The sequence below is a fragment of the Dasypus novemcinctus genome, chromosome 2, assembly GCF_030445035.2.
Source record: "Dasypus novemcinctus isolate mDasNov1 chromosome 2, mDasNov1.1.hap2, whole genome shotgun sequence".
NCBI lineage: Eukaryota > Metazoa > Chordata > Mammalia > Cingulata > Dasypodidae > Dasypus > Dasypus novemcinctus.
The window spans coordinates 164673875-164696139 of record NC_080674.1 but is presented as its reverse complement, the minus strand read 5'-3'; the positions used below and the strand labels follow the sequence as shown (position 1 = coordinate 164696139).

At 40.0% G+C, this 22265-nt stretch overlaps 1 protein-coding gene across 7 annotated transcripts in view; it reads right to left on the bottom strand.

The window, feature by feature from the left end:
* The window catches only part of MRPL22 (mitochondrial ribosomal protein L22), a 112874-nt gene extending 91963 nt beyond the window's left edge, over positions 1-20911 (bottom strand). For 2 of the 7 annotated variants that reach the window (XM_071210879.1, XM_071210885.1), the window contains exons 1-2: positions 20807-20876; positions 20678-20726 (exon numbers count right to left, since the gene is read on the bottom strand). In XM_071210879.1, coding sequence (XP_071066980.1) covers positions 20678-20726; positions 20807-20834 — 77 coding nt within the window. In that variant the 5' untranslated portion in view covers positions 20835-20876. Of the gene's footprint in view, positions 1-20677; positions 20727-20806 lie in introns of all 7 variants that reach the window. The other 5 variants (XM_004482588.4, XM_012521234.3, XM_071210881.1 and 2 more) reach the window with 5 other exon arrangements.
* Positions 20912-22265: the final 1354 nt, after the last annotated feature.

The following is a 22265-nucleotide window of genomic DNA, read 5'->3' as shown; positions in this document are numbered from 1 at the left end:
CAAGGAGTCGAATGATAATACGAAATTAACACTATACGTGCCATGGGAGTTCCAGAAAAAGAGAAGGGGAATGGGGATAAAAGAGGAAATAATAGCTGAAAATTTCCCAACTCTCATGAAAGAAATGAACTTACATATCCAAGAAGTACAGTACACTCCTGTCAGAATAAATACAAACAGCTCTACTCCAAGATACATACTACTCAGAATGTCAAACATCAGAGATAAAGAGAAAACTCTGAGAGCAGCAAGGAAGAAGCAAACCATCACATACAAGGGACACCCCATAAGGTTTACTGTGGATTTTCATCAGAAACCATGGAGGCAAGAAGTGGTATGATACAATTAGGATACTGAAAGAGAAAAACGGCCAGCCAAGAATTCTTTATCCAGCAAAACGGTCCTCTTAAGGTAAGCTTACCTCTTAAGGTAAGCTTAAAATATTCACAAACAGAAACTAAAAGAGTTCATTAAAAAGAATCTACCATTTACAAGAAATATTAAAGGAAGCCTTACAAGAGTGTCCCCCGCATAGGGGTGGCCCACACACAAGGGGTGCGCCCGCAAGGAGAGCGGCCCTGTGCAAGAAAAGTGTAGCTCCACCCAGGAGTGGTACCGCACACACAGAGAGCTGACGCAGGAAGATGATGCAACAAAAAAAGCAACAGTTTCCCAGTGCCACATGACAAGAATGCAATCAGACACAGAAAAACACACAGCAAATGGACACAGAGAAAAGACAAGTGGGGGGGGGGGAGGGAGAGAAATAAATAAATCTTAAAAAACAAAAGAAAAAGAAAACTACAAAACAATGCTAAAATAAATCAATGAAGACCTAAACAAATGGAAGACATTCCTTGTTCATTGATTGGAAGACTAAATATCAAGAAGATATCAATCCTACCCAAACTGACTTATAGATTGATTCAATGCAATACCAATCAAAATTCCAACAGCTTATTCTATAGAAACAGAAAAGGCAATTACCAAATTCATTTGGAAGGGAAAGTATACCTGAATAGCCAAAAGCATTTTAAAAAAGAAGAGCGACATGGGAGGAATTTCACTGTCTGTCTCTGAAATATATTACACAGGCACAGTGGTCAAAACAGTATAGTATTGGCATAAAGACAAACACATCTATCAGTGGAATAGATTTGACAGTCAACTGGTTTTTGACAAACCTACCAAGTCCATGTTAATGGGACAAAACAGTCTCTTCAACAAATGGTGCTAGGAGAACTGGATATCTATAGCCAAAAGAATGAATGAGGACCCCTATCTCACTCCCTATATAAGAATTAACTCAAAATGGATCAAAGACCTAAATATAAAAGCCAGGACCATAAAACTACTACAAGAAAATGTAGGGAAACATCTTCAAGACCTTGTGGTTCATGGTGGTTTCTTGAACCTTACACCCAAAGCACTCACAACAAAAGAAAAAAGTAAATAAATAGTACCTCCTCAAAATTAAACACTTTTGCACCTCAAAGGACTTTGTCAAAGAGTGAAAAAGCAGCCAACTCAATGGGAGAAAACATTTGGAAATCACATGTATGATAAAGGTTTAATATTCAGGATATATAAAGAGATGTTACAACTCAACAATAAAAAGACAAACGACCTGATTAAAAAATGGGCAAAAGATTGAACAGGCATTTGTCCAAAGAAGAAACACAAATGGGAAAAAAAAGACAAAGAAAAAAGAAAAAATGTTCATCACAGCATTTAGTGAAATGCAAATCAAAATTACAATGAGATATCATTTCACACCTGTTAGAACTGCCACTACTAAAACCACAAGAGAGCAGATGTGGCTCAAACGGTTAAGTGCCTGGTTCCCACATGGAAGGTTCTGGGTTTGGTTCCTGGTGCCTCCTTAAAAAAAGAGAAACAAACAACAAGCAAAACAAACTAAAAAACCAACTCAGGGAAGCTGATGTGGTTCGGTGGATGAGAGTTAACTTCCCACATATGAGGTCCTGGGTTCAATGCCCAGCCCCCAGTACCTAAAAAAAAAAAAGACAGAGAACTCCAAGCATTAGAAAGGATATGGAGAGACAGGAACATTTATTCACTGTTGGTGGCAATGTAGAATGGTACAGCCACTGTGGAGGACTGTTTGGCAGGTCCTAAAAAGGTTGAATATACATCTGTCATGTGACCCACCAATACCACTGGGAGCAGTGGCACAAATGGATAGCTGCACACCTATGTTTACAGAGGTGTTATTCACAACTGCCAAAAGTTGGAACAACCCCAGGGTGTAAAAATCAATGAATGGATAAACTGTGGGTACATTAACACAATGGAATATTATGCAGTTGTACGAAGAATTTAAGTCGTAAAGCATATGATAGCATGGATGAACCTGGAGGACATTATCTTGAGTGAAGCAAGCCAGACACAGAAAGACAAGTACTGTATGACTGCACTATTATGAAGTAAAATATTGTGCAATTTCATAAAGTTAATAACTTTAATAGGGGTCATCAAAAAATAGAATGAGGATAGAGATTGGAATGCTAAGAGTTAACTTGTGCAGAACTCGTAAAAAGGGAAGTATTTAATTTTGGAAACAAAAAGAAAAGGTAAAAAAAAAAACCACAAACTGTAACTAGCAGTGCTATTACAGTAGTTGGAAGGGAAAGTCTAAAGTCATGTACATTACTAGAAGAAAGGCTAAAAAATATAACATGGGACTGTATAGTATAGTAAAACCTCATGTGAAATATAAATGAGTAATATTGCATGTGTTTTTCTTTGAAACTGAACAAATGTATACTAATGTTATAAGATTAATATTAGGCAAAAAGAGGCATTATGCTAAGTAAAGTAAATCAGACACAAAGTACTATATATGATTCCATTTATATAAAATATAAATATAAATCAATTTATAAAGATGGATTAGTGGTTATGTAGGGCTGGGGAAGGACAGAAGGATTGAGCGGTGACTGTTAAGGGGTATGGATTTTGGAATAATGAAATTGTTGTAAATTTTTTTGGTGAGTAATGCCCAACACTGATTATACTAAAAGGCACTGATTGTGGGCGGCGGACTTGACCCAGTGGTTAGGGCGTCCGTCTACCACATGGGAGGTCCGCGGTTCAAACCCCAGACCTCCTTGACCCGTATGGAGCTGGCCCATGCGCAGTGCTGATGTGCGCAAGGAGTGCCCTGCCACGCAGGGGTGTCCCCCAGGTAGGGGAGCCCCACGCACAAGGAGTGCACCCCGTAAGGAGAGCCGCCCAGCGCGAAAGAAAGTGCAGCCTGCCCAGGAATGGTGCCACACACATGGAAAGCTGACACAACAAGATGACGCAACAAAAAAAGAAACACAGATTCCCATGTCGCTCACAACAGAAACGGACAAAGAAGGCGCAGCAAATGGACACAGAGAACAGACAACTGAGGTGGGGGGGGGGAAGGGGAGAGAAAGAAAGAAATCTTTAAAAAGAAAAAAAAGGAAAAAAAATCTTTAAAAAAAAAAAGGCACTAATTGTACACTTTGGATAGATTGTACAGTATGTGAATATATCTCAATAAAATTACTTTAAAAATAAAAAGCGATCTCCATAGCATAAAAGTAAAAGGTAAAGCAACAAGTGCTGACAGAAGCTGCAGCAAGTTATCCAGAAGATCTAGTTAAGATAATTGATGAAGGTACCTACACTAAAGAACAGATTTTCAAAATAGACAAAACAGCCTTCCGCTAATTATTTTTTTTAGGTTTTGGGCTAGGGATTGAACCTGGACCTCATATATGGGAAGCCAGAGCTCAACAACCGAGCCACAATGGCTTCCCTGAGTTGGTTTTTTTTGGTTTGTTTTTGTGGTTTGTTTTTTTTGTTTATAGGATGTACCAGGAACTGAACCTGGGACCTCCCATGTGGAAAGCAGGTGCTCAGCCACTTGAGCCACATCCATTCCCTTCTCCTAACTTTCATATATGCTGGTAAACTTCACTTTATTACAATAGTCACTTTACTACAGGAGTCTGGAACTGAATTCACAATATCTCTGAGGTACACCTGTAACTAAGTTACCATTGGAAGATGCTAGTGAACGAGTTTGCTATTAATATTTTGAAAACTGGTAAATAAAGAGAAAGAATCAAGTATTTATCTTGTCTTTCAGGTACAAACCATACCACTACATAATCCAGTAGTAAATGAGATAAAAGTTTGACTTCTATTAAGTAAATGGTGAAGATGAATGAATAACAGTTATTAACAGCACCACTTTGTAATCTTAAATAAATTAATGGATAAAGAGACCATAAACAATATGTGCCTCCTAATGGAAGAAGAGACTACCATCCACCAAGTAGTCTTAACCATTCACCAAGTAGTCTTCCCTGTGAAAAACAAACCTGAGTTGATCAACTCTCTAGGATGCTAGTGAATCAAGTTGCTATTTTGAAAAAGGTAAATTTTTCAAGGACAGGGAAACATGTTAAACAACATCATGGAAATACACTCAGCAAAATCCTGGCTGTGGGAAAACACACAACTAAGTTTTTTTCAACAAATAAATTAAAAATTTTTAAAAAAGAAGGTAAAGCAAAACCAAGAAAAAAACAACAAAAATAGAAAATAAACAAAATTTCAAAAAAAAAAAAAAACTGCAAATGGGGAAAAAAAGCAAGAGTTGAATAAAGATTTTACAAATTAAGAGACTTTAAAGAAATGCCAGGGAAGCGGATGTGGCTCAAGCGATTGGGCTCCTTTCTACAATATGGGAGGTCCTGGGTTCGCTCCCAGGGCCTCCTTGTGAAGGCAAGCTGGCCCACACCCGCAGAGAACTGACCACCCACACCCACAGAGAGCTGGTGCAGCAATATGATGCAACAAAACGTAACAAGCAGACACAGAAGAACACACAGCAAACAGACACAGAGAGCAGACAGCAAGCAAGCAGCAAGGGGGGAAGATAAATAAAATCTTAAAAAAAAAAAAGAAATGTCAATTAATTTTAATATGTGTACCTTATTTGAATCCTGATTCAAATAAACTATTTTAAAATTATGACATTTAGACAATCACTGTAAATTAACAGGATATGTAATACATTATAATGAGATACACAGTAAAATACAAAAGAAATTATAACAGGTGTCTGGGATTTGTTTCAAAATACAATGGGGGAGCGCAGGGGATATAGATAAAACAAGATTAGCTGTGAGTTAATAATCATTGGAGTTGGGTGATGGGTATAATGGGGGTTCATCCTTACTGTCTACTTTTGTGTATGTCTGAACTTACTCCTAACAAAAAGTTAACAACATGATAAACTTGAGGTCTCTCCAATGCCCAGAATACATGAAGTAAAAACTCCTTAGCCAGATACAGAAGGTCTTTCGTAATCTAGCCCCAACTTGCCCTTGTAGGATCATTCACCTTATGGCCTAGCTACACAGATGTTCGCTGTTTGCTGAACAAGCCACTTAGGTTTGTACCTCTAAGCCTTTGTTCACGTTGCATTCTCCTCCCTCATTCTCTCCTAAATGAAATGTTTATTCTCTTTTATTTTTTTTAAAGATTTATTTTTTATTTCTCTCTCCTTCCCCGCCCCCACACTCACCAGTTGTCTGCTTACTGTGTTCTTCTGTGACCACTTCTATCCTTATCAGTGGTACCAGGAATCTGTGTTTCTTTTTGTTGTGTCATCTTGTGTCAGCTCTCCGTGTGGGCGGCACCACTCCTGGGCAGGCTGCATTTCTTTCTCGCTGGGAGGCTCTCCCTACAGGGGGCACACTCCTTGCACGTGGGGCTCCCCTACACAGGGGACACCCCTGCGTGGTGCGGCACTCCCTGCGCGCATCAACACTGCGCATGGGCCAGCTCCACACGGGTCAAAGAGGCCCAGGGTTTGAACTGCAGACCTCCCATGTGGTAGGTGGACGCCCTATCCATTGGGCCAAGTCCACTTTCCCTTATTCATTTTTAAGTTCTTGCTTAAATGTCACTTATTCTTTCTCCCAAACAACCACTCCCCTGTCTTAGCACTTTGCACTTGCCGCCATTATAGCAATGAGTTCAGTTACCGTACTAAAATTAGTTGGCTATACTACAATGAGTATTAAGTGCTCTAGACGTTGAACACTTGAAGGCAAGTCCTACATCCTTTACATTCTAGCACCAAGGATAATACCTGGCAATCGCATACTGAGTGAATATTTCACGGGACTTAAATACTCTAAGTTGTTATACATACTGATAAATTCTCACACAATATATACAATTTGGATGATTTACCTTGACAAACAAAAGTCTTTGTTTTCGATCCTCAAACCATTCAGACTGAAGAATATACAAAACAGGTTCTTCTCCTAGTGGCTCATTTCTCCTACTCTACAAGTTCACTATCTCATATCTCTTAAGTGCGGCAGGCGGATGTGGCTCAGGTGAATGGGCTCTCATCTACCATACGGGAGGCCCTAGGTTTGATTCCCAGGGCCTCCTGGTGAAGGCAAGCTAGCCCACACCACTGCGGAGAGCAGAGAGCAGATAGCGAGCACAAACAACAAGGGGGTGGGGTGGGGGGAATAAATAAATGAAGTAAAACAAATCCTAAAAGAAAAAAAATGTATATGCCTTAAAAAAAAAATGAGTGCCATCAAAATCTGACAAAATCTGTACCTTCTTTTGCCATCCACATTTAGGTTCTAATGTTTAACTGGAAAGCAAAAAACTAGGATACATAATGTTAGAGTGCAGAATTTCCTAATGAAATTTGTAAGTCAGGAATTCTGAGAATGGTCATGAGGGCTGAGGCTATGGAGACAAAAAGACTTGGGTCTAAACTCTGGCACTAACATACCAGATGAATAGTCTCGGAGAAGTCACATAACCCATCCAGACCTCAGTTTTCCTCATCAGTAAATGGAAAATAGAAACTACTTCATAGGTCTCTCGAGAAGTTCACACGAGGCACTGCCAGTAAAGCAATTAAACTGGCACTTAAAAGAACTCAATAAATTTTAGATACTACTTCTAAAACAATACCTATTGTGTTCTGTTGTTGGAGGATTAGTAAAATAATGTACAGCACCTTACAGTGTTTAACGTATGATAAACACTGGTGGCTAGCATTATTTTTTAAGTAAGCCCTTTGAACAATTGATCTCTCCTTTCCTGTTCCCCCAAGAACCTTTCTTCTTATGTTTGTAACCATGAACTTTCTTGTTTCCACATAGTTGTAATTAGTGGGTACACTGAGTCTGTCACCTCTTTGGGCCTCCAATTCTTTATCTGTTAAAAGAGGTGCTGGACTAAGTCATCTCTAGGATCTTTCCTAAGTTTAATTTCATCTTTAATCTCATAACTACATGAGCATCGTGACTATATCTCCAATGACACCAATTATATTAATTTCTAGAAGATAAGTTCCATACCTTTTGTATCCCCTACAACTATCAGAGTGCCTCACACTCTTCAAATCTCAATACACATTTGGTGAATTGTATACAATGTGAACAAATTAAACATATCATGGATTAATAACATAGCTTTCTAAATACCTATAATGCTTCCAGAGCTCAAATGGTTCATAAAGTGGCTTATCAAGCAAATACTAAACCATCATAATCAAATTAATTTAAAATATTACTCCCAATGGGGTACTCAATTCAAGTGTATTAAATAAAAAATTCCCATGTGCCCTCTCCTGGTCAATTGTTGGAATAACACCAAATTAAAACAAAATGAAGCAGCCTTAAGATAAAATTGAAAATAGAGGGAAGCGGACTTGGCCCAGAGGTTAGGGCGTCCGTCTACCACATGGGAGATCTGCAGTTCAAATCCCGGGCCTCCTTGACCCATGTGCAGCTGGCCCATGTACAGTGCTGATGCACGCAAGGAGTGCCCTGCCACACAGGGGTGTCCCCCGCATAGGGAAGCCCCACGTGCAAGGAGTGCACCCCATAAGGAAAGCCACCCAGTGCAAAAGAAAGTGCAGCCTGCCCAGGAATGGTGCCGCACACACGGAGAGCTGACACAACAAGATGACGCAACAAAAGAGACACAGATTCCCGTGCTGCTGACAACAACAGAAGCAGACAAAGAAGACACAGCAAATAGACACATAACAGACAACCAGGGGGGAAGGGAGAGAAATAAAAAATAAAAAAAAAAGAGAATAGAAACTAATTCAAAACCTGAGATAACTTTCTATGTGAGAAACCTGAGAAGAGCCACTAGAGAAAAAAAAACTCAAGAAAAATTGGTGGAATTAACAAAAGATGGCATGGTTTACTGCTAGAATCCATTTCTTTTTATAAATTGTTTAAAACAAATATGACATTTTAAGCTGCCTATAGCTCTAGTTTACTGTAAGCATTCTAAAGAATAAAAAAAAATTAAATATTAAAAAAAGAGCAATAAAAGGCAGGCTTAAAAGGCACCCAGAATCAATATCTTTCATTTTGAAATTCAAAAATCATTATCACTGATAATAGCTCTTCATTTACTTACTAGGAAACCCAAATCTCTTTAGCTTCACCCTATCTCTGTAAATTGGGCAAAGAAAGGGCAGGCATGAACCACCTCTCCAGGGTGAATGAATGCACACACAACATACACATTTGGGCACACAGTATGGTAAGAATGGCAGAGCTCACACAGCAAGCAGCGTCTGGACTTCATTAATCCTGTTCTGGCACTTTACTATCTACCTATAGTTTTTTTTTTTTAATTATCTTTTTTTTAAGTTATTGGATCACACAAAACTTTACATTAAAAAACATAAAAGGTTCCCATATACCCCACTCCCCACCCCATCCCATTATTTTTTTTAATTATCTTTTTTTCTGAAGATATATAGATCACAAAAATGTTAACATTAAAAAGTATAAGAGGTTCCCATATACCCTCCCCACCCCCCACCCAACTCCTTCCACATCAACAAGCTCTTTCATTATTGCGGCACATTCATCGCATTTGGTGAATACATTTTGGAGCACTGCTGCACCACATGGATAACAGTTTACGTTGTAGTTTACACTCTCCCCCCGAACATTCAGTGGGTTATGGCAGGATATATAATGTCCAGCATCTGTCCCTGCAATATCATTTAGGACAACTCCAAGTCCCAAAAATGCCCCCACATCACATCTCTACTTCCCTCTCCCTGCCCTCAGCAATTACCATGGCCACTTTCTCCACATCAATGCTACAATTTCTTCCATTACTAGTCACGATAGTTCTATAGTAGAATATCAGTAAGTCCACTCTAATCCATATTTTATTCCTCCATCCTGTGGACCCTGGGATTTTATCTACCTATACCTGAAGAGGACTAAATTTAAGTATCACTTTTTAAATTCTTCCTATAGTCATCAAGCATTGATGACTTACAAGTATAAACCAAATTTTAAGATTAATTAATTGGTTATATTAATTCAGATAAGACAGAGTATCTGAACTTTACAAAGTCACAATTTGGGAGAACTAATACCTCCTATTTGTCACTCAACGTTCATTATGAAAATGAATACAAAGTTACCAAGTCCCCGGTGAAGTCCTGGGGGCAGGCTCAATCATGCTATTACACTCATCAAGCTAAAAAAAACTCTTTGTTCCAAATTTGCTTCTGATAACATTAAATTAATCCCACATCTGGATCTGCACTTGAGACTAAGTAAAGGAACATCCTCCCTCTTGCCTCAATTAAAATCTAAAATAAAGGGGCTGAAATGATACTCATAACTCAATATAATTTTACTTAGTGAAAATCAAGGACAAACAAGGAAACAAGAGTTTAGGAAGGAAAAAAAATTTTTTTTAATTTTTTAAAAATAAAAATCAAATTCCAGCAACTTTAGACTTTGTTTTGACCATAAGCTCAGCATTTCTCAACCTCGGCACTACTGGTATTAAGGCCAGACAATTCTTTGTTGTGGGGAGCTATCCTATGCATTGTAGGATGTTTAGCAGCATCTCTAGCCTCTACCCACTCCAGTACCACCCTGTCCCCAGTTAGGACAACCAAAAATGTCTCCAGACCTGGCCAAATGTCTCTGGAGGACTAAATATCTCCACCCCATCTCCAGCAGAGAATCACTATTACCGAAAATGACAGTAAAAAATGAGTGCTCAGAAGGACACGTGGCTCAACCAGTTGGGTGTCCACCTACCACATGAGAGGTCCCGGGTTTGGGTCCCAGTACTTCCTAAAGAGGATCAGCAGACACCCGCAACCCGCTGCAATGAGCTAGATGCCACACTGCCCAAACGAGCAGAAGCCACAAGCCAGCAGACACCACACCCCTCGGCAAGTGGATTTGATTCAGGCTGTTGGGCACTTGCCTCCCATATGGGAGGTCCGGGTTCAGTTATCAGTGCCTCCTGGAGAAGGCTGGCAAATAATGAGGAGACAGAAGAGAGAACCAGCTGGGGGTGGGGGAGCATAAATTTTTTAAAAATAAATAAAAGTAAATAATTTTTTTTTTCTCTCTGGTTGCAACATTGTCTTGTTGGTGCGTCCCTTCGCCATGTGGGGGCCTGCACCTCTCCATACCACGAAGGCCTGAGCCTCACCATGCAGGTATGGGATGCCTTCTTTTTTTCTTTTTTTACCAGGAGGTCCCAGAAATAGAACCCAGGTCCAGGTAAATGGTAAATGGGAGCTCAATTGCTTGAGCCACCTTTGCTTCCCAAAATAAATCTTTTTAAAAAAATGTGTGCTAGGTTTGCAGACTAAGAAGAATAACCTATCTTTTCCAAAAAGTTCTTATTATCATGTAATAGACAAGCAGATGATTAATAAATCAGAATTTCTCAATATGTAAGCCAGGGAGAATAACTCAAATGCCTACATTTTACATGTTTATTCATAATTCTCAAGTGGGTCCTTAAGGCTGCCTAGCATTCTTACTATGCTCCCCTAGTCCATTTACTCTCCTAGTTCCTATAGACAAATTTCATACTTCTTGCTACCTCAAATCCCCATTATCTCTTTTCTACATCCTCACTCTCAGCTAGTAATCTTGCTTCTTATTTCTGAGAAAATCAATCAGAAATTAACAAGCTCCCACCACCTAACCTATATACCTACCTGTATCTGTGCCCAGAAATTTACTACCTCCTCTCATTCTTATGAATGAACTATCTATACCTCTAGCTAAGACCCATCTAATTCCTTCTTCCCACCTACTCAAGGACAATGCTCCTACAATTCTTTCTTCCCTCTCTCCAATATCAAATTTTTCCTAGATCACTCCCATTGGCAAACATATTCTAATATCTCCCAACTTAAAATAAACCTCTCCTGACACCCAGACCTTCTAACTACTGCCCTACTCTTCTGTTTTGTCTTTTTTTTAAAGATGTATTTTATTTATTTCTCCCCACCCCCTCGTTTGCACTTGCTAGGTCTGTTCATCTTCCTTGTTTCTTCAGGAGGCACCGGGAGCCAAACGCTGCCGATGTGAGAGGGATGCACCTAATCACTTGAGTGGCCTCCACTCCCTGCTCTGCTGTGTCTCTCATTATGCTTTTTCTCCCTGTGTCTCTTGTTGCATCATCTTTTTGCATCAACTCACTGTGTTCTTTAGGAGGCACTGGGAATCTCTGCTCCCTGCTTCATTGAGTCTCTCATTATGTTTTCCTTCTTGTGTCATTTGTTGTATCATCTTGTTGTGTCAGCTTGTCGCACCTGCCTGTCACACCAGCTAGCTGTCTTTAGTAGGCACCAGGAACTGAGCCAGGGACCTCCCATGGGAGGAGGGAATTCAATCACTTGAGCCACATCTGCTTCCCACCCCACTTTCCTCTTTACAGCAAAACTCCTTTGAGAGAATCGCCTAAACTATCCTCCCATACACCCTTAACCCTCTCCCATTAGCCTTGTGCCTTCAACACTTCACCAAACTGCTTTATCAAGGTCATCAACAGTATTTATGTTGCCAAATCCAATGGTCATTTCTCAGTTATCATCTGAGAATGATCCAAGTAAATCTGGTCACTCACTCTTCCTTGAGACTTTCTTCACGAAGGTTCCAGGACACCATACACACTGGATTTTCTTCTCAGATTCTGGCCACTCCTCCACAGTCTCCTTTTTTATTTCCTCATATCCCTGATGTTATTACAAAGGTGCCCCAAGCAGGAATCAACCTTGGGACCTCTTCTGTTCTCTATCTACACTCACTCCCATGGTGGAGTCAACCAGTCTCATGGTTTTAAATACTATTCATGAGCTGATTACTCCCCAAATACACATCCCTTCCCTGAACTCCAAACTATTATATTTAATGGCCAACTCACATCTCCACTTAAATGTCTACTGGGCATCTCAAACCTAACAGGTCCCAAAGTGAGCCCCTGATAGTCTCCTCAAAACATGCTTCTCTAAGGGGGAGCTGATGCTTAAAGTATGTAGAATGTTTAATGAAGTTGATTGTAAATGTGGGGATATGGGTAAAGTTGATGGTAACACATTATAGTGAGTATAACTAACTCTGCTGATTTATAAATATGATTGTGGCTGAAATGGGTAGTCTAGGGACATAAATGTCAATTGAAAGAAAGTGAGAAGATAATCTAGGGACTGTATAACATACACCTCAGTGGAGGATGAGGATTGTGGTTAATATAAGAATGATCTACTATGAACTACAACAAATGTTCATCTTGTACACCTCTTACAAGGTGTTAATATGGTGATACATGGGGAAAATAAAACTAATGTAATTTACAGACTATAGTTTAACAGTAATAATGTAATATTTTTGCTTCAATGGCAAAAAAGGTACTATGTCAATGCTAACGGTCAACATTATGGGGGTATAAGGGGTATGGGGTTTTTCCTTTAGGAGTAGTGAAACCATTCTAATATTGACTGAGATGATGGCAGCATAACTGTGATGAAACTGAGAGCAACTAAGTGTATACTTTGAATGGAATGAATAAGGCAGGGGAATGTATAACACAGTGAACCCCAGAGTTAACAATACAAATATGAGGACATTCCCTTATGAACTAAAACAAATATATAATACTAATACATGGTGTTAACAATAGGGTGGTTTATAGGAAAAACACACCAAATATTTGTAAGCTGTGGATTATAGTTAGTAGTATTGTTTCGATGATGCTCTTTCACCACTTGGAACAAATGTTTCACAACAATGCAAGGTGCTGGTGGTAGGGTTGTATATGGGAATCCTGCATGCCATGCATGATTGCTTTGTAAACCCTCTAATTAAAAAGAAGAAGGGGAAAAAAGAATAAAAAAAAAAAAAAAATACCAGCTTCTCTACAAGTCTTCCTAACTCAGTAAATGGCACTTCCATCCTTCCAGTTGCACAGGCCAAAAGTCACCCTTCTTTTTACACGCCACATCCAAACTATCAGCTATCTTTAGTATAACATAGTATGTTAATGCATAATCCAATCATTCCCCACACACCTTCCACAGCCACCCTAGTCCAAGCCACCACGTTCTCTTACCTTGAATATGCAACGGTCTCCAGAATGGTCTCCCTGCTTCCATTCTTGCCCCTACACCCCCTACCCCAGTCTATTCTCAACACAGCAGTTAGAAAGAACCATTCATAAATAAAAGTCAGATCATAGTACTCCTCTTTCCAAACTCTCCAATGGTTTCCCATCTCACTCAGAATAAAAGTAGAAATACTTACAATGACCCATAAGGCTTTGCATAACCTCCCACTCCCTCTTCTTCTCTGACCTCACCTCCTATTCTATCCCCTTTCTTTCACCACACCAGATAGAGTTCCCCCTTAGGGCCTCTGCATTAACTCTTCCAACTATCTAGATGTTGGGAAGGCTTCTCCCTCATTTCCTTAAGATCTTTACTCAAATGTTACCTTCTTAATGAGGTTTTCCTGGTTTACTTTCCAAAACTGCAATCTCTCTCAACTCTCTCTCTATCACACATGAACCTACTTCCTATCCCCATTCCCTACCTTTGTTTTCTCCTTAGCAGGTGTCACTAATACACTCTTCTAATGTCTCCCTAACTAAATTGTATGCTTCAGGAGAGTAGGAATTTTTGTATGTTTTTGCTCACTGCTAAATTCCCAGGGCTAATAGTGCCTAACAAGCATTAAAAATACAGAGTAAAAGAATGTAGGGGCCAGCCAGGTAATATAAAGGAAGAAAGAGGGCAGAATATCAATAATTGCAAAAATGTTACATACGGCTGGAAATCAACGAAATATAAGAGCATATGCCTCATATAAAGGATGAACACTCTTCAGCTCTAGAAAATCACTGCCACATCTTGCGAAATCTTGCTGCCAGTTTTTAAATGTGGATTTTAAAATGTGTGTAGTTTAAACAAAACATATCTGCAGGGTTGATTCACCCCACAGATCAACAGAGTGTAATCTTTTGTGGTAAGCTAGTGGAACTCCAAAACTACCTAAAAGAAGACTTGTTCTTCACGGCCCCCACACTACTCTCCTTGTGCATAATTAGCTTACATTTGGGCAAGTTTGACCCACTATAGAAGGGGATGAAAACAAACAGAAAACAAAGACTCACAATACTCAGCAAAACACTTTAAAAAAATAATCTGAGAATAAATTTTAAAGTTCACTTTTGATCAACTTCCTATTTCACAGACCTAAAGCCTTCCCTCAGAGAAACTAATGGAAGCCTCTGGTGTCAATAATTATTTGGAAATAGTTAAAAGCATTAACCCTTTCTGATCACTGCTGTATCATTCAGAGCTATAGTCCAATCATTAACTTACTGGCATAGTTCTAAATTAGTACTACAACATTTAAAAGAATTGGGATCATCAGCACAAGGATAATCAGCACAACTTGTACTACTACATAGAGCTAGAAATCTGTATCCACGCTTAATGTGCAATTAGGATTACTTCTCGACACTGGAGTGGAAAACTAGGAATCTCAATTCCTTACAGTCTTTCAGAATATATAACTTTCATCTGTCTAAGATGAGTTATATTTCATCAATTAACATGTATTAACCACCTAGTAAGGACAGGATGCTGTTTTAGGTGATAGGGATGTAAAGAGATATAAAACATGTTCCATATGTCCAGGGTGCATGGTAATGTTTGGATATACTCATAGTGGCAACAATTAAAAACCACAGTAGGGGGGGTACTGGGTTCCCGGCCAGTGGTGCTCTGTCGTGGTCCCTAGGGGAGCAACGACAGTCTCCCAGGTACAGTGGTGGGGACCGGGAGGGAGTGAGGGTTCAACAGTGAGCCCCTGATACTAATGACTATGCTTGTGAGCTGATAAACCCAAAATAATAACAAGGCCTAGAGCAACTTTGTGCCTGGGAATTTCCTTCTGTCAGCCTTCATGTTACTCAAATGTGGCCAGTCTCGAAGCCAAACTCAGCATGTAAATGCAATGCCTTCCCCCCAGCGTGGGACATGACACCCGGGGATGAGCCTCCCTGGCAACGAGGGACCACTATCAACTACCAACTGATGATGCAACTGGAAAATGACCTTATACGGAAGGTTCAATGCGGATCAGCAGAATATCCATGTCTACATAAAATACCATGACTTTAAAATGCTGTTTGACCTAAAGTAAGGGGGAAATGGAAAGGAGAAATGAGTTTATATGGCTACGAGTTTCTAAAAAAGAGTCTGGAGGCTGGCAGAAGGTTTGCCCTCATGCACAACTGAGCAGAGTCAGAGAGACAGATAAAGCAGATACAACCCCCAGATATTGGTTCCTTTGAGGGCTAAAGAGACCCATGGGAGTTATGGTCATGGCCGATGGGGTTAACTACCAGGGCAGATGGCCCCTCTTTGGAAATGGTGTTTATGTGTGATGAATCTGGACTCAGATGGGATCTCCCTTCATAAGACTTTCATGCTAATGTGCTGGAGGTGCAGTTAATGTTGGGGTTTAAGATATATTTAGGGGATTTGAATCTCTGGACTGACAATGTGATAGCCAGATCCTGAGCCTCAACAGACTCCAGCACCTACAATCTGATTTATTGGACTTACCACACTCAGCTAAGATGGAGGTGAAGAAGGACAACCACCACACCATGGAGCCTAGAGTGATTACAACTGAAAATGGGAGGATTGCATCCAGCATCCAGGTGGAATCTGAGCCTCCTCTTGACATAAAGGTGCAATGGACACAACCAATCCAGTGTCCACATAGAAGAGGTGGCATTGGATTGGGAAAAGTGGACATAATGGACAAAGGGTATGGGGAAAGGCAGGAAGAGATGAGAGGTGGAGGCGTCTTAGGGACATGGAGCTGCCCTGGATGGTGCTTCAGAGGTAATCACCGGACATTGTAAATCCTCACAGGGCCTACATGATGGAATAGAGGAGAGTATGGGCCATGATGTGAACCAATGTATATGAGGTGCAGAGGTGCCCAAAGATGTACTTACCAAATCCAATGGATGTGTCATGATGATGGGAACGAGTGTTGTTGGGGGGGGGGGGGAGAGGGGGGGGTGGGGGGGTGGGGTTGAATGGGACCTCACATATATATTTTTAATGTAATATTATTACAAAGTCAATAAAAAATAAAAAAATTAAAAAAAATAAATAAATAAAAAAAAATAAAAATAAAACATGTTCCAGGGCCACAAGTGATTTAAAATCAGGTGGGAGGGAAACGGACTTTGGCCCAGTGGTTAGGGCGTCCGTCTACCATATGGGAGGTCCGCGGTTCAAACCCCGGGCCTCCTTGACCCGTGTGGAGCTGGCCATGCGCAGTGCTGATGCACGCAAGGAGTGCCGTGCCACGCAAGGGTGTCCCCCGCGTGGGGGAGCCCCCACTCGCAAGGAGTGCGCCCGTGAGGAAAGCCGCCCAGCGTGAAAAGAAAGTGCAGCCTGCCCAGGAATGGCGCCGCCCACACTTCCTGTGCCGCTGACGACAACAGAAGCGGACAAAGAAACAAGACGCAACAAATAGACACCAAGAACAGACAACCAGGGGAGGGGGGGAAATTAAATAAATAAATAAATCTTTAAAAAATAAATAAATAAATAAAATCAGGTGGGGAGACAGAGATAGAATTAACCATAAATGTGAAACAGGCATTAAGATGTCAGGAGGAGCAATTACGAGGCCTGCGGCAATCAGGATGGTTTCAAGAAGGTGGGTAAAAGTAGCATTGTACATTCAGAGAGCAGGTAAAAGGGCACTCCAGGCTGAAGGAGTAGGATAGGTGTAATTTATCGAGTCTTTCTTATTTAGAGACCTGAAGGTGACTTAAAAGACCTCTTTTTTTCTCCCTATATGGTTGCATCATCATCTTTTTGGTACTCCTCTCCAAACCACGCAGGTCTGGGACACCTTTTTTCTTTACTTTTCTTTTAACTAGGAGGTCCCGGGGATAGAACCAGGGTCCTCCATATGGTAAACAGGAGCTCAATTGCTTGAGCCACAGCCACTTTCCTGCAAGACCTCTTTCAAAAGAGACATTTCAGATCTATGAATTAAGACTTCAACCAGACACAACACCAAATGAAAAACTGTCTTGAGAGTGCTTTGAAAGGAATAAAGTGTTACTTAAACAAAGACTTACCAAATGAACATAAATATCATGGAATTGAAAATGTCTATCCATAAGGTCTCCTTGTTTTAACACATTATCACTTTAGTTATTGTCAAGCTACAAATAATGGTTCTCTTTTTTCAAAAATAAGTGTTAACACTTCATCTCTATTTGAATACTTCTAACCAAAATATTAAAAGAGCAATAAATTATACCACCCATTTTGATCACAGTTTATGGTTTTTAGAGAGTATATTCATTTTTAGGAAATACATCCAAAGTATTCAGAAGTAAAGAATCTTATGTCTACAACTCACTTTCAAATGATACAGACCAGAAAAAAAAAAAAAAAGAAAAAGGCATGTCTATTTATAGAGATAAAGCCAATAGTGAATTCAGTTGAAGGATATAAAGGGGTTCATTATAAAGTTCTTAAAACTTTCCTGTAAGACAGAAATTTTTCAAAATAGAGAGAACTATTTCAACCAGTAATGCAAAGGGCCACTTTCCAATATACTTTACATCACTAATCATTACTGTGTACTCGTTGCATAACAAGCATTACAACACCTCATGCATCACAAACAGATGCTTATGTTTAACTATGATGTCCCTGGGCAGATTCCTAAACTGAGGATTATGAAATGACAAGCAAAATTCTGAATGCAATACGCATTTTTCTTGGAAGATACTTTGTGGCTTTCCTCATATTCTCAAAGGGGTCTATAACTCAAAATTTAAGAACCACTACCCTGCAAGGCAAGGAATCACAACCCCTCAGATAACAGGGTAAGAAGGGCACAAAGTCAATGTCGCCAAATCTTGCTGGCCCCGGCAATCAGAATACTGAAAGCAGAGATAAACGAAAATCAGAAATAATTTCTAACCTTTACTTTAGAAAAGTCTTTTATGACTGGCCAAACTAAATAGAAAAGTGCACTAATTTATGTTTCTGTTTCTTATCTTCTTGCCTACTGTTTTATAAAAACAGAACTGCAGATGAGAGATGGAACCTTATCTGGGAGTATAGAATGGCTAATTACTCCAGCATAAAATATGATTCCTTTCAAAAAACATCAAGATGATACCATCCCCTCACCATATTTCCCTCTAAGGCAGATATTATTCTCTTTTTTTTAAGATGAAGAAGCTGATCCTCAGAGAAGTTAAGTATATTGCCCAAGGCCACAACAGAGTCAGGGTTGAAATCTAGCTCACTCTATCTTCTGCAACCCAGTGTTTATTCAAATATATTACATTGCTGTCATCATTTGTCCACCAAAACTGCTAATTACATGACATTTCCAACTTGGTTTCCCTTGTGGAAAATATTAACCTAGCTTAGTCATTAGTGCCTTCAAGCTTTTAGACTAGTCCTTCTATCTCTTTATGTTTTAGGAGGTACCAAGAATTGAACCCTGGACCTCATACATGGGAAGCAGGCACTCAACCACTCAGCTACATCCACTCCTCAAGGAGAGTTGGTTTTTTCATTTTGTTTTTGTTTTGTTTTTAGGAGTACTGGGCATCAAACCCAGGAGGTCATACATTGGAAGCAGGTGTTCAACCACTTGAGCTTTATCTGTTCCCCAGTTTATTTCTAAATAACCAAAATGTTCTTTCACTCCTTAAAACAAAAAGAAAAAAAACAAAAATACCTCTTCCAAAAAGACTCCCCTGACAAACACCTTAGTGCCCACCATTCCATCCATCCTGTGGTGTAAAAGAGCAAAACTTAAAGCCAAGAGATTTTTTTGTTCAAATCCCTTAACTATGTAGCCTTCAGTAAGTCACAAAACTTATTTGCAGTTGTCAGTAAAATGAGAGACTTGGAATTCAAAGGTTGAAGACTTGAATCTGCTACCAGTCTGCTTGCAGAAATGTTTAATTTGGACAGCAACATCTTTTTCTTAATCCAATTCACTGTTTTTAGATGAAGCAAAAATTCCACTGACTGCCACAGGCCCTGCCATTCCCACTTATTTCACACTGACTACTTCTAATTCACTCATTTCTATTACCTGTCCGATCCTTGTATGCAATTCAGTTTCTAATCACTGAATTAGATCTTCTCTAAAATTTTATATGGTTATCATGAGTATTATTTATACCTTTCCTACTTAGTTTTCATATGGACATAACTTGTCTTCCCCATTTAGAAGTTCAGAATGGGGATTCATAACTTCAGAAATGGAAAGGGCCTTAGAGATTATCTAGCAAACCCAACACTCTTGAATATGTGACACAGATGAAAAGACTAAAGCCAAAAATGCTTAAGTTACTTGCTCAGAGTTTCTAGTATAAGTTGGTGCAGGACAGTTCAAATCAACAAATATTAACAAAATACTTTGTGAAAGACCCTTTGCTGGAGCTACAAAGAGAAACAAGAAGTATCACTACCTCTCTAGAAGATACAAGCTAGTAAAGGACACAAACACATTTATGAACCCATGATCCAAGGAGGATCTGCTAAAAGGAGGCAGAAAATTTCTTTCAGTTTTAGCAAAAAGTTGAGAACACCTCCTCAAGGGGGAAAATTTGAAGAGGGGCTTGAATAATGAGTAGGACTGCAGTTATAGACAGGGAGGGAGGGCACAGCACGAAAAAAGGCAAGAAGCAGGTAATACACAGCATATTCAGAAAAAGTAAATTAACATGTTGGGCGTAAGTCAGAGAAAATAACGTTAAGAAAGCAAACTGCGGCAAATGCTAAGGACCAGCACTTCCCATTTTCTTCTTTGGCCTGCATCTTCATCTACCTGACCCAAGAACCTAGGACAGGACTAAATATAACAGGAATTCAATAGTTTATAACCATAAAAACAACAAGGGCAGCTAAGACCTAGGGTGGTATTATTATAGGCCATGCACTGTACTAAACACTTCATGTGCATTATCTCATTTAATCCTCATAAAAATTCTATGAGGAAAATAGTAATATTAATCTCATAAGAAATAACTCAAGCTTAGGAAAGATAAGTAACTTTTTTAAAATCACACGGTTAAAAAACGACGGCGGTAAAATGAAGTTACAAAGCACAGACCCTGGCTGTCTGGTTCGTCTCTGTATCTTAGCGCCTAAAGGCAGCAGACCTTGACGCCTTGACACACAGGCTCTCAGTAACTGGCAACTAGTAAAGAGGTCTTGGACCCTTCTGCAACCCCGAGGCGAAAGACTCACCCCAAGGTCAGCTTCCCCCGGCTCCTCAGATTCTGAATGCATAACGTACCTGCAACATTAACACAAGTCGTCAATTCAGACTCCCGCCTCCCCCCCTTCTTCCGTCCCTTAACCCCTAAGAAATCTCACCCAACCACCGCAGTACCGCGGTCGCCATCTTCCCGCTCGCACGGAAGCGTCCGAGTTCACGCACCGGCCAGAGAAGACGCATGCGCAGTACTCCGGAATTGCTCGGATCTGGAGACCCACCACGCCCTATACCCGCGCTGTTGTCATGGAGACCGTGAAACGCGGCTGGAGCTTAACGCGTGGTTAGATCGGCATGCTTGGGAAAGAATGACTTAATAAAGGCTTAAAACTAGTGAGTTGCCGGAAATTTAGCGGGATCCAGAGAAATTGCAAAGCCTCACCTCACAAATGGTCTGAAAGGAATAGGGAAACAGTTCCTAAGCAAATCACCAAGCCCGGATGGGCCTCAGTATTTTCCTGAGTAAAATATAGTCAGAAATAACTATTTCTACCACACAGCCTTGTTGTAAACATCACTAAAGATCGCCTGAATGCTCTTTCAAAGAAGCAGCAGTTCAAATACAAAGTATGAGGTCCTAATCCCTGCTAAATCTCCAGGTTAACCTCCAAGATATGAATTAATATTCATCGGGCACTTACTACCATGTATGTCCCAACAGGCACTGTACTAAGTAAATCTCATTTATTTTTTAACAGCAATTCAACAAGGCATGGGTTATCATCTTCCTTCAGATGAAGAAACAGATTTCGGATAAATTAGTCTCTCGGATATCAACTGGCAAAACCAGAGTTTTGGGTGCCTCCAAAGTTAATGCCCCCGCCCACATCCTATTATCGATGTGTGCCCTCTCTATGTTAAGGATAGGTATTTCAGATTTCGTTTCGCTCCATGCTTAAGTGCTAGCTCTCCAATGCAAACAAGTAATTCAGGAGTAGGAGAGTGTAAATGGAGAATCTGCACGTTGTGACTTGGAAGGAAACTTCCATTTTTTCTTTCATAACATTTACTACAACAGTTCCCTTCAGACTTGGCACTCAACCAAGCAAATAAAAAGAATCAATCCATTCTTGCTTCTTTTTAATCTTAGAGTGTTGTGGAATTTAAGAGAAGTTCAATTATTTGAGTATAGAGAGGCCAGGACTCAGCAATGATTTTGAGAAGGAAAAATGGTTTATTGACGGCCGGCCGGACTCGGGAGCTTTCAGTTTGAATCCCGAGCCCCGAACAAGATTTTCAAACGTTTTTTATACAGAGAGGAAAGGCCAAATGGTCCCTTTGTTTCAGTTCTCAATAGGCTTCAATTAGCATATATCTCTTTCACATCTTAGGTAAGCTTTTAGCAAGGACTCCAGACATTTTAGATAAGCCTTGGTTTTTGCATTTCCCCTAAATACTTAAAGTTTATAGCCCTTGCTTTGTTAAACATTTCCTGGGACTGGAGCCTGCTGGTCCCTAAGAGCAGGACTGCAGCCTCTTACCGTTTCACACCCACAAGTCAAACAACTTAGTTATCTCTGAAGAGACAAAGAGCCTTCCACCCATAGCCCACATCAAGAG